General features: G+C 35.9%; 1 protein-coding gene across 3 annotated transcripts in view; it reads left to right on the top strand.

The window, feature by feature from the left end:
* Window positions 1–13405, top strand: part of LOC124357854 (protein daughter of sevenless) — a 40767-nt gene extending 27362 nt beyond the window's left edge. For all 3 annotated transcript variants that reach the window (XM_046809933.1, XM_046809935.1, XM_046809934.1), the window contains 4 exons: window positions 1556–1739; window positions 2087–3115; window positions 5612–5766; window positions 10194–13405. In XM_046809933.1, coding sequence (XP_046665889.1) covers window positions 1556–1739; window positions 2087–3115; window positions 5612–5766; window positions 10194–10430 — 1605 coding nt within the window. In that variant the 3' untranslated portion in view covers window positions 10431–13405. The remainder of the gene's footprint in view (window positions 1–1555; window positions 1740–2086; window positions 3116–5611; window positions 5767–10193) is intronic.
* The last annotated feature ends 736 nt before the right edge of the window (window positions 13406–14141 follow it).

The following is a 14141-nucleotide window of genomic DNA, read 5'->3' as shown; positions in this document are numbered from 1 at the left end:
ATGCAGGTGTTACAGTATACCTGCTCAGTGGTGTAACCAGAATAAGAGGAACCAACTCGAACATATATGCATCAAGGATTGGAAACTTGACACCTGCCCACTGATTGGAAACTGGCATCTCGGCCCTGGCTGAGCAAAACATTACAGTTGTCAGTGCAAGTGTTATAGTATACTTTCAAGGGGATGGGTAATATATCGAACTTGTATTTTTTACATTTGGAAAATATTTATCAAAACTTTGGTTAAACTAGCGAAGCAGACACTAAATACTGATAGATTTTAATTGATATATAATTTCATTTTTATAAATTTGTGATTTTGATGAACATGTTTAAAAAAAAATTAAATTCTATTTTGAGCCTTGAAAACTTAAACTATGTATGTACTTCTTTAACTACTAAATTAAAAAAGAACAACAAACAAAAAAAAACAGTCTTTATGATTGAAGAAAATTAAAAAATATTTCTATTTTCTAACTGTAATGGAATTGAAACGGATTGACATTAAAACCTCTGGCTATTAGTACCGGTTATGGCAGCACCTTCGTTGTACCTGTCTCATGGTACTATACCTTGTATTATTTGTTCCTATGAATTGGAATGAGAACCTGAACCGTCCCACCAACAACATAAAATGTACTTTTTCACTCACACTCACATCTATTGTCATATGTTAGAATGGTTTTGATTAATTGTGTTCTAGATTGCACATGTTAAAAAAGTATTTTCAGAAATAAAACAAGACGTTCAGAAACCACAATAGATATTTTCTCTATTGTTATAGGCATATTGTTTTATTGTTTTAACATGATCGATTCCAGGAAGTCTAGGTTGGGATTTTGGGTTCCCAAGGTTTAAACTAAATTTTCAATAGATTAGAATTTTTTAAGCAGATCTGGTCATTTAATTTTGAAAAATATTTAATGAATGGGTTATATAAATGGTGAAAATTTAACCAAAATTGCTTGAATAATATAAAATGTTTCTATGTTTATAGCATTACTTAAGCAAAAATGTAATTTTAGGGTTCAATAAAATATTTTTTTATTATTTGAGGATAATTTAGGCCTCATGATAACTTGGACCTTCCAAGAAGTTTGATCTCAAACCAACGCGCTTTGATACTTATTTTTAGCATATCCTAGAGTTTATAAATTAGATTTATTCGTGTTAGCAGTCTATCTCATATGTTATTGGCTGAGCATTAGACAAGCCTATCACTCAAGGTGACTAGAAATTTTGCATGAAGCACCATCCATGTCTCTATAGACAACATCAAGTTTGGTGCATGTCACTCCATGGGTTTTGGCTGAGCATCATTGAAGTCTAACACTCAGTTGGCTTTTGTATTTTATCTGTAGGACATTTCAAGAATGAAGTAAACTAAAGACTTTAAATTTTGCATGCAACCTTGGTGAGACTTGTTATGTAACACGTGCGTAGCGTACTCCCACCTTGTATTATTTTTTGTTCAAGAGTAGGTCTGAAGGCAGATTGAAATGTGTTCCCATTATGCGTAACATAAACTGATGACAGGTGTCTGTCTCGGTTGTCAGGTGGATGCTGGGCTAAGGTTCGAGAACCGCCGCAAGCAGAAGTACCAGTACATGTTTGACGTGCGCACACCCAAGCGCACGTACTTCCTGGCCGCGGAGACAGAGGAGGAGATGAACAAGTGGGTGGATTGTGTGTGTCACGTATGCGGACTCAAGGCCTACTCCCAATACGACACCACCACTTGTAAGTCTTTCTCAACACTTCTCGGGGGATAAAACTGCTCTACTTTTAATTTACTTTTAAGAATTGTGTACATAGTTTTTGTTTTAATCTGAGGATAATACTTAGTACAGATAACAACTATTTTTATGAGTTTTAAAATTAATCATATAAGTTGTTCGAAGAGTGCTGGAAGTGTATATCACCAATATCAGTTTTAGGAGTATGTAGGGGTTAATTTAACTATACTCCTGTAAGTTATTTTATTTTAATTATTGTTTATGAACATTTGCTCTGAAATTAAGACATATTAGTTTATTTGTACTGCCATTCTGAGCTAATAAGATTGTATAGTAATAATAATTTTCCAGACGATGAATTCACGGGTGGGGATGAGGAGAGTCCGTCGATAGCAGAAAGGTCGAGCGTGGCTGCGGACAGTCCCCCGACCTCCCCCACCAGCACAGCCAGCGGACCATACATTCCCATCTCCGAGTGTATCTCTGGTAAACCTCTGTCCAGTCCTGATGGTCTCAGCAGCTTCTTAGCCCTGCAGCAGCAGCAGCAGCAGAACCGCAGGAGTGGCACGTACGACGCACCTCGTTGCCTGCATCCACCACAGCTGGAGCTGCGGAACTCGGGATCCGCCACGCCTCCGTTGCAGAGTCCCGCCACCGATGGAGAGAGCGTGTTCACGGACGAAGAGTGGACCGGCCCGGCTCCAAAACCCAATGTCAACTGGGAGACATTTCCCCGTCCATCGGATAGCTCTGCAGATGGCGATACTCCCAACCCGAATAGTGTAGTCACCGTTGGGAAGAGATTTACTAGGAACCTAGATGACGTCGTTATCCCTGTAGCTCCTCCCCGGCCACCAAAACCATCCCATTTAGTCACAAACGATAACAACCATAGTTACTCCAACATCGAGGAATTCTCAAATGGCGTAGATGAGAAAAAGACGGACGGGGTTAATGACGAAACTTACGATTTTCCGAGATCCCATAATCTCACAAATGAGAGTGAATGGAGTGAGTATCCCGTGCCCCAAGCGAGGCACTGTTACTCCAATGCCGCTCCTGGGAGAGTTAACGGGGACGTGTTTCGCTATGACTTTGCTTCGACAGCTCAGTTGTCGGGACAGGTGGAGGCCAGCTCCCCGGCAGCCTCGGACTCTTCGTCTGTGGCACTGTACTCCAACCTTCCCTCTCCGGCCATTTCACTCACCACACCCCCTGCTGCTCCCCCTGTCGTCAATCGGGGACTCAAACCCGGGCGCAAGGACTCTATAGCTTCCAACGAACCCTCACCGGTAGCGCTTCCCTCTCATCCTCCCAGTATCGACCGCAAGCTGAAACCTGTGCCGGCAGCTAGGAAGAAGATAGGATTGCACGATGACGGTAAGCAGTTCATTTAATTATAAAAGTAGTTGTCAGTTGACCAGTAATTATAACTTGCTGACAAATGATTAAGAAATAACACACTTATCCCCTTCAATCCTGAAATTAGGAAGTATTGCTTTTATCAAGACTATTTCTATATTTTACTATGGCAAATTTAAGCAAATTAGATGAAAATTGCATTCCACACTCAGATTTATGAATTACTCTATAAAAAACCACAACATTTTATTCATTTACAGTTCACTGCAACATAACTAATATAATATAGTGAATAAGTCACTACTTTCCATGTATTCATGAGAATGAATTTTTATTTAACTACGCCGTTACCCTTAGATACAAGTTTTAGAAGTTATAAACATTATTTTTTTAATGAAAATGATCATCAATTTGAAAATGGTTTTCTACTGAATGGTAGCTATTAGAACATTATCTTCTGATAAAAAAGGATATCTTCTTTTTTTTCTTTTTTTTTAAAAAGGAGAGGCCGATCCCCTTTGAAACCTTATTCTGTCCATCCTCAAGGGCCACTGGCCTGTGTGAGGATCTTATGAAACAAAATAAGGGGGAGAGTCGATACAGTATAAGGTTGATTGTACTGATAAAAAGTGCAACGGTCACAGACAGGATTTGAACCTGCGCTATCTCTAACACAGACTCAAAGTCAATGACAGACCACTCGGCCATCGGCACTCCCAAACTCTCTCTCTCACACACACACACACTCACTACACTTCTCTCTCTCTATATTTATACATTGATACTACATTTGGCCAATCATACTGATGTGACTACATGGTACATCACAAAGTTATTATTCTGTCTCAATTTGCTGTCAGTCCCTTTTTATAAAATTTCATATTGAAGTGTACTCAGCAATAAGGTTGTCTCTGGAAGAAATCCTTCATCCATCAGCTTCTCCTAAATCTAACAACAGTTCATTCATGTCTTTGAATACAAGATACAGGCTGTCATACTCTGACTCAAGAATGAGATTTTCCAATACAGTTTACAAAATCCTCACTAAAAGCATAGATTGAACATCTGGAACATTCAGACAACACACAAAACAAACAGGGACATAATTACAGTCTGAATAACTCGATTCGAACTTCTCATGTGTTAAGAAAACCTTTAGGTATAAATTAAAGCAAACATAAAAAAATAATAACCACGTCAATCACTCATCTTGTACGGTGCGTGTGAAGTGTGTGTTTATGCGTGGTTAGTGCAGTGTTAGGGTGTGTCATCATGCTGATCTTTCTGGATATAAAGGCATACACTTGGCATTTTTCCATGTACGACTTATACAGTTAGTTACAATATAACGAGTTCATTGCTAAATTTTCTAAATTTTTAATTTAATCCTGGAACTGGCAAAGTTGTAATTTACAATGCATTTTTCCCGCCATGAACTGGCAGAGTCGTAATTTGTAGTGCATTAAACATAATTTGCTAATTACTTCCATCTTTCGAACAATCTTTATTGATATCGTAATAAAAGTCATTTTAATCGGCAGATTCCGCATTTTCTTTTAATGTACTCGATTTTATACAAAAAACGTTTCTTTATGTTTTACTGGCCACTAACAGCCAAAGATGTCTGGCACGCTATGCATTTTTGACAGCTGTTGGCTGTTCAAGTCACCTGGATTCTGGTCTGTTTACTTTTACGTTGTGTACGTTCTGTATTATAAGTAGACATTTTCTTGATCAGCGTAACAACACAGATATTTTGGATTTTAACATTACAAAATTAAATAAAAACTTAGAAAAATAGTTTTAACTTCAGAGCACGATACATCTATTATGAATACAGAGGCAAATCCAATTTTTATTTCTTTTATGATAATGCACGAAACATAGTGTAAGTTGTATTTCTGTAACATATAATGATTGCAAATATCCTAATTATAGTTACGTTTACAAATCATCAATGCCAAAGATTAAAATAAATTCTAAAATTAAAACAGACCGTTTTTATTTTTCACAGTACTATGACAACCAACGTAGGACTTTATATCACTAAAACAGTCTATTCCCTCCTTTCCTAATCTAATAATTTTCAACTTGGAAAATGGAAATTCTTTCAACAGTTTTAAGTCATCCGAACTTTCTGCTAAATGAACTCAAACCTGTTGAATAAAATTCATAATCAAATTTGGATATGTTTTTGTGTCAAATACAAACTCCTTTTTACACAAATTGTTGCAGCGTTACAAATTTTTACAACTCTGATAATACAATTGAGCATTTCTTTATGTCGGCTACTCTTGACTGTTAATTTTAAAATTCAGATGTGATTTGCTCATTTTTTTAACCCTTTAACCCCCGTTCAGGTGTCTGCAGTTAAAGGATTAATTGACACTGATTAGTAAAGGTTCATTACAATACATAAATTTATCTGATTTTAGTTATGTATTTAGTGAGACTCTGTACTTTATAACATGTTTGGGATAAACAAATATTGGAAATGGTAATATGACTTTATAGGTGTCCATAACAATGTACTGAAGCTGTCCGCACCGCCGCTGGGTCGTCTGACTGACGGTAGCCAGAGCCTGCGCAGGATCCGCGCAGCTCCCAGCCCCACCCCTCAAGCAGCACAACGCAGAAACTCTGATACCTGTGATGACCTCCATGCGCAGGTACAGTAGTGTCTGTAATATTTGGGCGATTCGATATGAAATTTAAATTTGTTTAATCTTTCCATTATATTGCTGTACTGGGTGAAGTTATAAAATAACTGTTTAAACCTTTTCCATATACATTGAATATAGCTGATTCGCTTATAGCAAGACCCATTGTAAACCTGTTTAATCCATAAACTCCTCGAGTTCAGTATCGGCCCATACTAGTTCAACAGTATGTTAACCAACTGCTTGATCTACTCGAGGTTCTGGGTATACAAGGGGGTACCCAAAAAAAAACCTGAATTATTTTATAAAAATTATATATTATCAAATTTTTTACAATACGACCTTATCTCCTTCAAAGTAATCTCCATTACAACTAATACACTTGTCCCATATTTCCATTGATCAAAACATTTTTTGTAGTTATCTTTCGAAATGGCTGCAAGCTCGAGTTTCGTTTTTTTCTTAACCTCTTCAACGCTGTCAAATCGTTGACCTTTCAAGCCTCTTTTCATGTGTGGAAATAAAAAAGTCGCATGGAGCGAGGTCAGGCGAGTAAGGTGCATGGGGCAGCGGAACCATGCCGTTTTTGGCTAAAAACTGCCTAACTGAAATGGCTGTGTGTGCCGTGCGTTGTCAAGAACCAGTCTCCAGTCTGCCACAAATTCTTTTCTGGTGAACACTGTAGCACAATCTTCTTAAAATCTCCAAATAAAATGTTTGGTTGACAGTCTGACCTGGAGGAACAAACTCAGAATGAACAATGCCTTTAGCATCAAAAAAGCAAATCAACATGGTTTTGTTGTTTGATTTGACTTGCCGACATTTTTTTGGACGAGGTGAAGATGGCGACTTCTATTGGCTTGACTGTTGCTTCGTTTCTGGGTCATAACCATAGCACCATGACTCATCACCAGTAATTACCTTTTCCAGAAAATCGGGATCATTTTTCGAGATGTTCTTTCAGAAGGCGGCAAGTTTCAACTCGATGTGCCTTTTGATGGTCAGTCAGAAGTCGAGGAACAAATTTGGCAGCAACCCTTTTCAGTCCTAAATCTCCTGTTAAAATTCGCTGAACCGAGCTCCAAGTTAACCCAGTACTCTCTGATAGTTCCTCAATTGTCTGTCGACGGTCGGTGAGTACAAGTTCATGAATTTTCTCAACATTTTCGTCCATTCGAGAGGTTGATGGACGTCCAGAACGAGGTTTGTCTTCAATCGACATGTCGCCATTTTTAAATCGAGCGAACCACTCGTAGACCTGAGTTTTCCCCATAGCATCATCTTTGTAAGCTGTATTCAACATTAAAATAGTTTCTGCAGCATTTTTACCAAGTAAAAAACAAAATTTCACAGCTGCACGTTGTTCACTTAAACTTGCCATGACAAAAAACGAAACAAGAACAAAACAGGGTTAGCGAAAACAGTCACTACGAATGAACGAACAGAATGCACTAGGACAACGGAACTGGGGTCACTGAGCTCGCAATGGGTTGCGTGACACACGCCTAGCGGCAGGAATGTGTACTACACGCTGCCGGCTGCCAGCAATACAATTCCGGTTATTTTTGGGTACCCCCTCGTATTCAGGGTTATGCCAAAAAGCATCTGGCTCTTTACGCAGAAAAAGAGTTTTTAAAAGTTGTTATTAAGGAATGATTGACAAGTAAGGTTTAGAATGCAATAGTACTGGGCTTGCCTTCTACAAAGGCATGTAGAAATGGGCTCTGAGGGAATATCGCCAAGGTTTCTTTCCTAATGACCTTTTTACGGTTTTATGTATCATGAAGTATTAGTTCAGACTTATTGGCCTCTATGCCTTGAGTTGAGGTATAATCTTTACCTCTTCATGTCAAGAAAGTCCGAGGCTTTCACCAGTTCTGTTAATGAAGCTAAAACCATATATGATAACAATATTCACCAGTTTATCCAAGAGTCTGTCCTTGACTCCCAACTCCTAGTTATAGGGCCAGAAAAATCCTTTGTATTTCTGGTGATTTAAAGACCTTAAGTAAAGTAATAGCCCATTTAGCCTTTTCTTGCAAAGAGATTTTCCCTATAAGCCACCTACACGAACAACATCCTGACAGTATCTCATCCCTGAAAGAGAATACATATCCTCTTCTTTAAGGGCAAGCTCCGGGGTAATCAGCACCACTTCTAGGAACTAGTACGTTGTTTCTGTTTACCATTACTATTGACCCTAAGGAGTTGGAAGTTTGAAAAGAATTTTTTTGAGTCTTGAAGCTTCTTCTTGACTGTTAATCTCTTTATAAAAATGTCTTCTTTAATTGTTGTGTTCTTTAATTTTCCCTGATCTTTTTGTTCTACCCTAATTGAGCTCTTTACTGGTATTCTTTTCTTTGAGATTTCTCAACATAGTGATTCATGTTAGTAATATACTGCCAAAATGTTCAAGAACTATTCTCTAAGTGCAATTTATTTAACCCTAGAACTGGCAATGGTGTCACTCTGTACTGGCGGCTCTATTTTAACAGCCTCACAGACGTTTCTTATAATGTATCACATTTCATAACTGTTAGTCCAAATATAAACTATTATATGTCAATGTATTCAAAACTATAATTATGGAGAGCATTATAATAACAATATCTTATTGTTTCCATGGAAACATATTTTTGTTTTTTTTTTTTACAAAATGTAAAAAAAAATGTTTTTTGGACATTATTTTTTTAAATATTCCGTTGTGTAACTGCTTAGCAATAATCTTTACATCAAAACTGTAAACGTATAACTTATTCGAAATTTTGTCCTGATTCCAAAAATATATAATTATTGTAACTTTTACCTCAAAGTGTATGTGTTACAGGGCTTTGTATGAAAAAGCACGCGTATTTACTTATTTTCAAAAATGCGTAGATTTCTAAATAAATATTATTGTTTGTGGGTAAACATAATTTCATGACTGCATTTATACTTATATAAGTATGACAGATAAATAAAAAATAAAATGAAATAATAAATTTTAATCTTGTCTTATTTACATATGTACAATATATACGTTTCAATTTTTCACTCAGCGTCACTAGATCCCGCCCTGCGAGCTCTCTAAGATCATTTCATCGGTCTCTAAAGTTCTCACATAGTGAACAACTAAAACTATAACCTAAGAAAGCTAAAAAACAATAATAACAACACTAAAACACTATAAAATACAATTTCCACAAATACTATTGGATTCGTAATCTCAAACACAAAACCCGGCGCTTGTTTACAGTTTCACAACAATGTGGTTGACCCGTACTATGTTCACGTCAGCTGTCCATAGAGAACGATGTTTTACGGTAAACGAAGAAGACAATAATCAAAGTAAGAACAGTAAATCGGTACTATAGTTAATGCTCTTCCAGAATATATCAAATAAAAATCACTTTATATGATCTTAATTGCCTAAAATTTCAATAACTGTACATGTCTACTTTGGTGACGAATATTCGTCCTTGCCAAATCAGACGGGCCTTTGGCGACGAAAATTTGTTTCATACCAGCTGGAGGGTTAAGAAAGTGCATTTTATAGATAAAAAATAAATCTACTGATATGAGACTACGAGAAATGTAATGAACTACTGAACAAAGTGAATAAAATAGCTTGTGAGAATCATTACTTCACAATTTTTTAACTTTGCGATCATTCCTGAAATTTCTCTGAGTCTTTTGCTTGTGATAGTGACAGAAAAACTAGATTACCACAAGGTTTGTGGTTGTTGGGTACCAAATCTGCTTACCAATGACCACAAAAAAAAAGAATGAGTTCAGCCATAGACTTTCTTTCTCAGTATGACTTTGAAGGAGAAGAATCTTTGAACATGTGACTTGTGTTGCTTACAGAATCCTAGGCAAAACAGTAATCAATACAATCAGAACATACCCCTTCTGCAAGCAAGCCAAAGAAAGCCTGTCAATCTTTATCAACGAGGAAAGTCATGGCTAGAGTTTTTGTTGTTGTTAAGAACATCTTATGTATTGATATGAAATGTTGGACAACTATAACTTTTGATCACTGTCACTTTTTGAAAAGACTTATGAACAGTGACTCAAAAGAAGCTTTATGACCCTCTGACAAGTGATGTTGTGTTTGTACATGACAACGCTTGCCCTTGACATGAATGTGAAGAACCAATTTACTTTTGACAAAGTTCAACTGTGACACTTTTTATCATTCCATCATATAGTATATACTTGGCTTCTAGCAACTTTCTCCTGTTTGCGAACATGAATTGGTTGCTTGCATGTCAGTGTTTTGCTCAGAGCTTCAAAATGCCTGTGAGTTGGCTACATCACAGGTGGCGGATATTTACGCAGAGGGTATTTCATGGGATGTTCAAGGATATGAAAAAACCCTTGGATCTGTTTGGTGACTTTGTAGAAAATATTGTTGATTTTAACAATGCATCTTCACAAAGTAATTTTTGTTGCAGGAATACTTCTATGACTTGATTTCGTTGAACACTTCACGAAATGACGAGATACAGTACCTGGACCTGGCATTGGGCTCATCAACCTCGTCCCCCACGTTGCCTGTGACACCTCCCAGTGTTGAACCAGTCGCCCCCTCCACCACAGTTTACAAGACAGTGGACTTCCTGAAAACTGTGGCATTCAATCGCACAAGAGAGAAAGTAGAACAGGAACGCAAAGGCAAACCGGTTCATTGACAGTGTCCGCGTACATTGCCTGTGACACCTTAACCCAGTTACCTCTTTCCCCATTCCAGTACACAGGAAATGGACTTCAAGCATTCAACCTCACGAGAGAAAATAGAACAGGAACGCAAGTGCAAACTGGTCAACTGAAAGTGTCCCCGTACACTCTGCCTGTGGCACCTTCCAGCATTGGTCTATAGCTTACTAGACTATGAAGTTCCTAAAAACAAAGGACTTCAACTACGACAAGGGGAAAGTAAAAATGGCACAGTTCCACTTCTCAAATCAAAGTCCTTCAACTCCACCAGGGAGGTAGTGGAATAAAACCGCAGTGGCAAACATTCACAGAATCTCCCTCCTGCACGTTGTCTGTAACATCTCCCATTTTATCCCAGTCACTCCTTCTCCCATAGTTTATAAGACAGTAGATTCCCTAAAAACAGAAACATTCACTGCACCTGGTGAAATTGGAGTGGACACAAGCGCAAACCAGTCCACTGAATCTCTCGCACACTATCGATGCCACCTATCAGCATTTATACGTAATTTAAAAGACAGCAACTTCCTAAAAACAGTGGCCTTTAACCACACCAGTGGATTAAGAATGCAATAGCGAAAACCTGTAAACCGTTGTCTTACACTGAAGGTCTCTGTAGAAGCTGCTAGAAAATTGTAGTGTAAGATTTTTTAGTATAGTAAAATTCCACATTACTGGTATTCTGTTATTTTAAGAAGAATGTAGTGGGAGGGAAGTAATTTTAAACAGAATGTGCCTACTGTTTATCTTAGTAAATACAAATACATTAAACATTCAGTGTTTTGTTATATTAAAAAGGCTCAAAATCCCAAATTACAGTATTTAAAAAGTGTTTTTTAAATGATTTTGATATTGCATGTTTAAAAAACAATAGCCTATTCTGATGATTTTTTTAAAATTGTTCATAACCTTTTAAATAGTTTTAAGCCTATAAAACTAAATTATGTACGGATATAAAACTAGCAGCATAAATAATTTTATGTAAGTAAAGAGGGCATAATTATCAGAAACTAACTAAAAGAGAAAGTTGATGTTTCTTTTAGTTATTCTGGAAACTGAATTATATAGACTATCTGTAGTTGTAGCAGTAGTTAATTAAATAAATAAAACTGCGCAAAAGACGAAATTGGACTTATTATCGATTACCATAGTTACACTTGTATTTACCTCCTTGTGTTTTTTTATATATATTTATGATAAATATTAGAAATGATTATCTATAATATTCAGCGCTTTGTAACACGTGTTCTATGTGCCTTGTATGGGTGTGTCTTATAAAACCACTTTTAACCTAACGTAATTGTTAAATATTTTATGATCTATTGACTTCGATGTGATTGTATTTTTATTGTAATGTTTGTAAATTATTCGTGTGTAATGGACAATTTTATTTGTTTAGTTAAATAAACGTATGTGGTCAATGCCTTAATTTTAAAATGATAAATCGTGTTATGTATTTGTTAATTGTGTTTTGTACTCCTATAAATGCCAAAATCGTGTAGTAAGGCTTTGGATAGTAATCGTTAATTTTATACTGTAAAAATGATTGTGTGCTGTTGCAAAAATTTGAATGATTTATAACGTTGCCATTATTATATATATAAAATATGTCCATACATATTTTGAATTATCTATGGACACATTTCGTTTTTAAGTTATAATTAACATTGGATAAGTTTGTTTTGTTTCAAATATTTGCCAAGTTATACTGAAATAAATTCTTATGGACGTATGGTTTGGTGAATTTTGTTGATATATTTTGATATACATGGTAATCAAAAAGTAATTATGTTCAAAACCTGGTTAGCTTAGTCTTCTCAGTGCATTAATAAAAAGTTTACTCCATATGCTAATTTTTTGAGTCAGTACAGGAACTATCATGTCTTCACAATACAAATTTACTGGTCAACAAGTACGAAAACGTATTAAACTTTGCTAACCAAAATAACAACTCCTTCAGTTTCAGACTTGTGGTTGAAAATTAAATAGATCATTTTATAGGTTATAATTTATATATGAGCTGATAGTAACATTCCAAATGGTTCAATATTTAATACAGTAATTTGAAACACAAATTCGGATGAAATCCTTTTGTTACAAGAGACCAGTTTGTTTTAAGTATAAATTAATGTGAAGAGATAAACTTCAATGCTTAATAAGTTAGTTCAGTCGAACATTGATAACATGCTAATGGCAATAGTATTTAAAAATTCACCCAAAATTTTATTTTTATTCGCATAATTCACATCTGGATCATGAACTGTCAGAGATTACCAAAGTTGCGCTTGGATTGCATCTACTAGGTTTTATCAATTGAGATTCTTAAGTTCTCCTTTCTAACACTTAAGGGCCTAATATTAAAAAAAAACTTTTTCAAGTAATGTCATAAGAAATTTTATTCCAAAGATGTGTTTGAAAATATTAATATATGAAAACATTAAAATGGGGCAGGGAACTTTTTGATTACCTATGTAGTTTAATCTTCCATTAAAGAATCATTTTGTTGTATAGGCCAGTATCGTAAATTTCAAATCTCTCAAACTGTCTGAAATAGTGTTAAAGCACATACGTACAAGATATATTGTACTTGAGCAGAGTATTGCTGCATCACTCGATGTAGATCGATTCACCTTTCTTACTACTGCAGAGTGTTCCAAGTAGCAGTAGCAGTAGCAGAGTAGTAGGCTGGCTACGTGTTCTAGTCGGATCTAAGTGCCTAACCCAGTCTTCAATGGATTGATCTCTGCGAAAAGCATTGTATGGATAAATTTCATATAAATGGACGAGTATGATTGATATTTGATTATTATAGTTGTAACGACTTGTGTCTTTCAAAATACTATGTATTTTCTCAAATTTGTTTGTAATAATTTTTTATGTTTAAATATTTAATATTGCCAAATAATGTTTATAATGAAAGTGTTGCTAAATAAATTATATATCGTGTTTATTTGTGTTTAATTTTATGAAACACGCCCTGATTAAATACAGTTAGGTATATCCAATAAGTAGCGTATGATATGTTCCAGACAAATTAGAAAATCATTTGTTTCCTCCAGAGAGAGACATTACATGTGTACTTTGCGGAGAACAACCTGTTCATATAATGTAAACCAAAATGTATATAATCAATGCCATATATGAAACAAAGATGGGTTTGCAAAACCAAAAATTTACTTCTGGTTGTGATTACTAGATGTGTCAGCATAACCAAAAAATGGTTGTTATGAAACGGATTAAAGTTTGAACCAAACTGAAATGGTTTTATTCTATTTAAAACAAAACTACATTTAGATAAATGGATTTACAGAAAGTGAGCATAAATATTGAGAATTATTAAACATCTGTTTTAAGACAGAAAAGATTTAAGGTAATACTACATTCATCCCTCCTTTATTTTAACGTAGTCTCCAAGATAAGTACTGGCTCTTCTTACTCTGGAGGAGCGACGGATTGTTCACTATGTGATGTGACATAGGGAAAGGAATGTAATTTTCAAGATGGATTACAGTACTATCATTAGGTTCAATAGGGGTCTCGTCTTGCTGATTATTATTCGATTCTTGGCTACTCGATCTCCTTGTTTGAGGTGAGTCTGAAGATGCTGGTATGATAAGTTCCTAATTTTGTAGAATAGCTTCGGGTGGCGCTGCAAGTTGATGGGTTGATACAACTGCTTCTCTCCC

This window comes from Homalodisca vitripennis, chromosome 3, assembly GCF_021130785.1.
Source record: "Homalodisca vitripennis isolate AUS2020 chromosome 3, UT_GWSS_2.1, whole genome shotgun sequence".
Taxonomy (NCBI): Eukaryota; Metazoa; Arthropoda; class Insecta; order Hemiptera; family Cicadellidae; genus Homalodisca; species Homalodisca vitripennis.
This window is presented reverse-complemented; position numbering and strand designations above follow the sequence as displayed.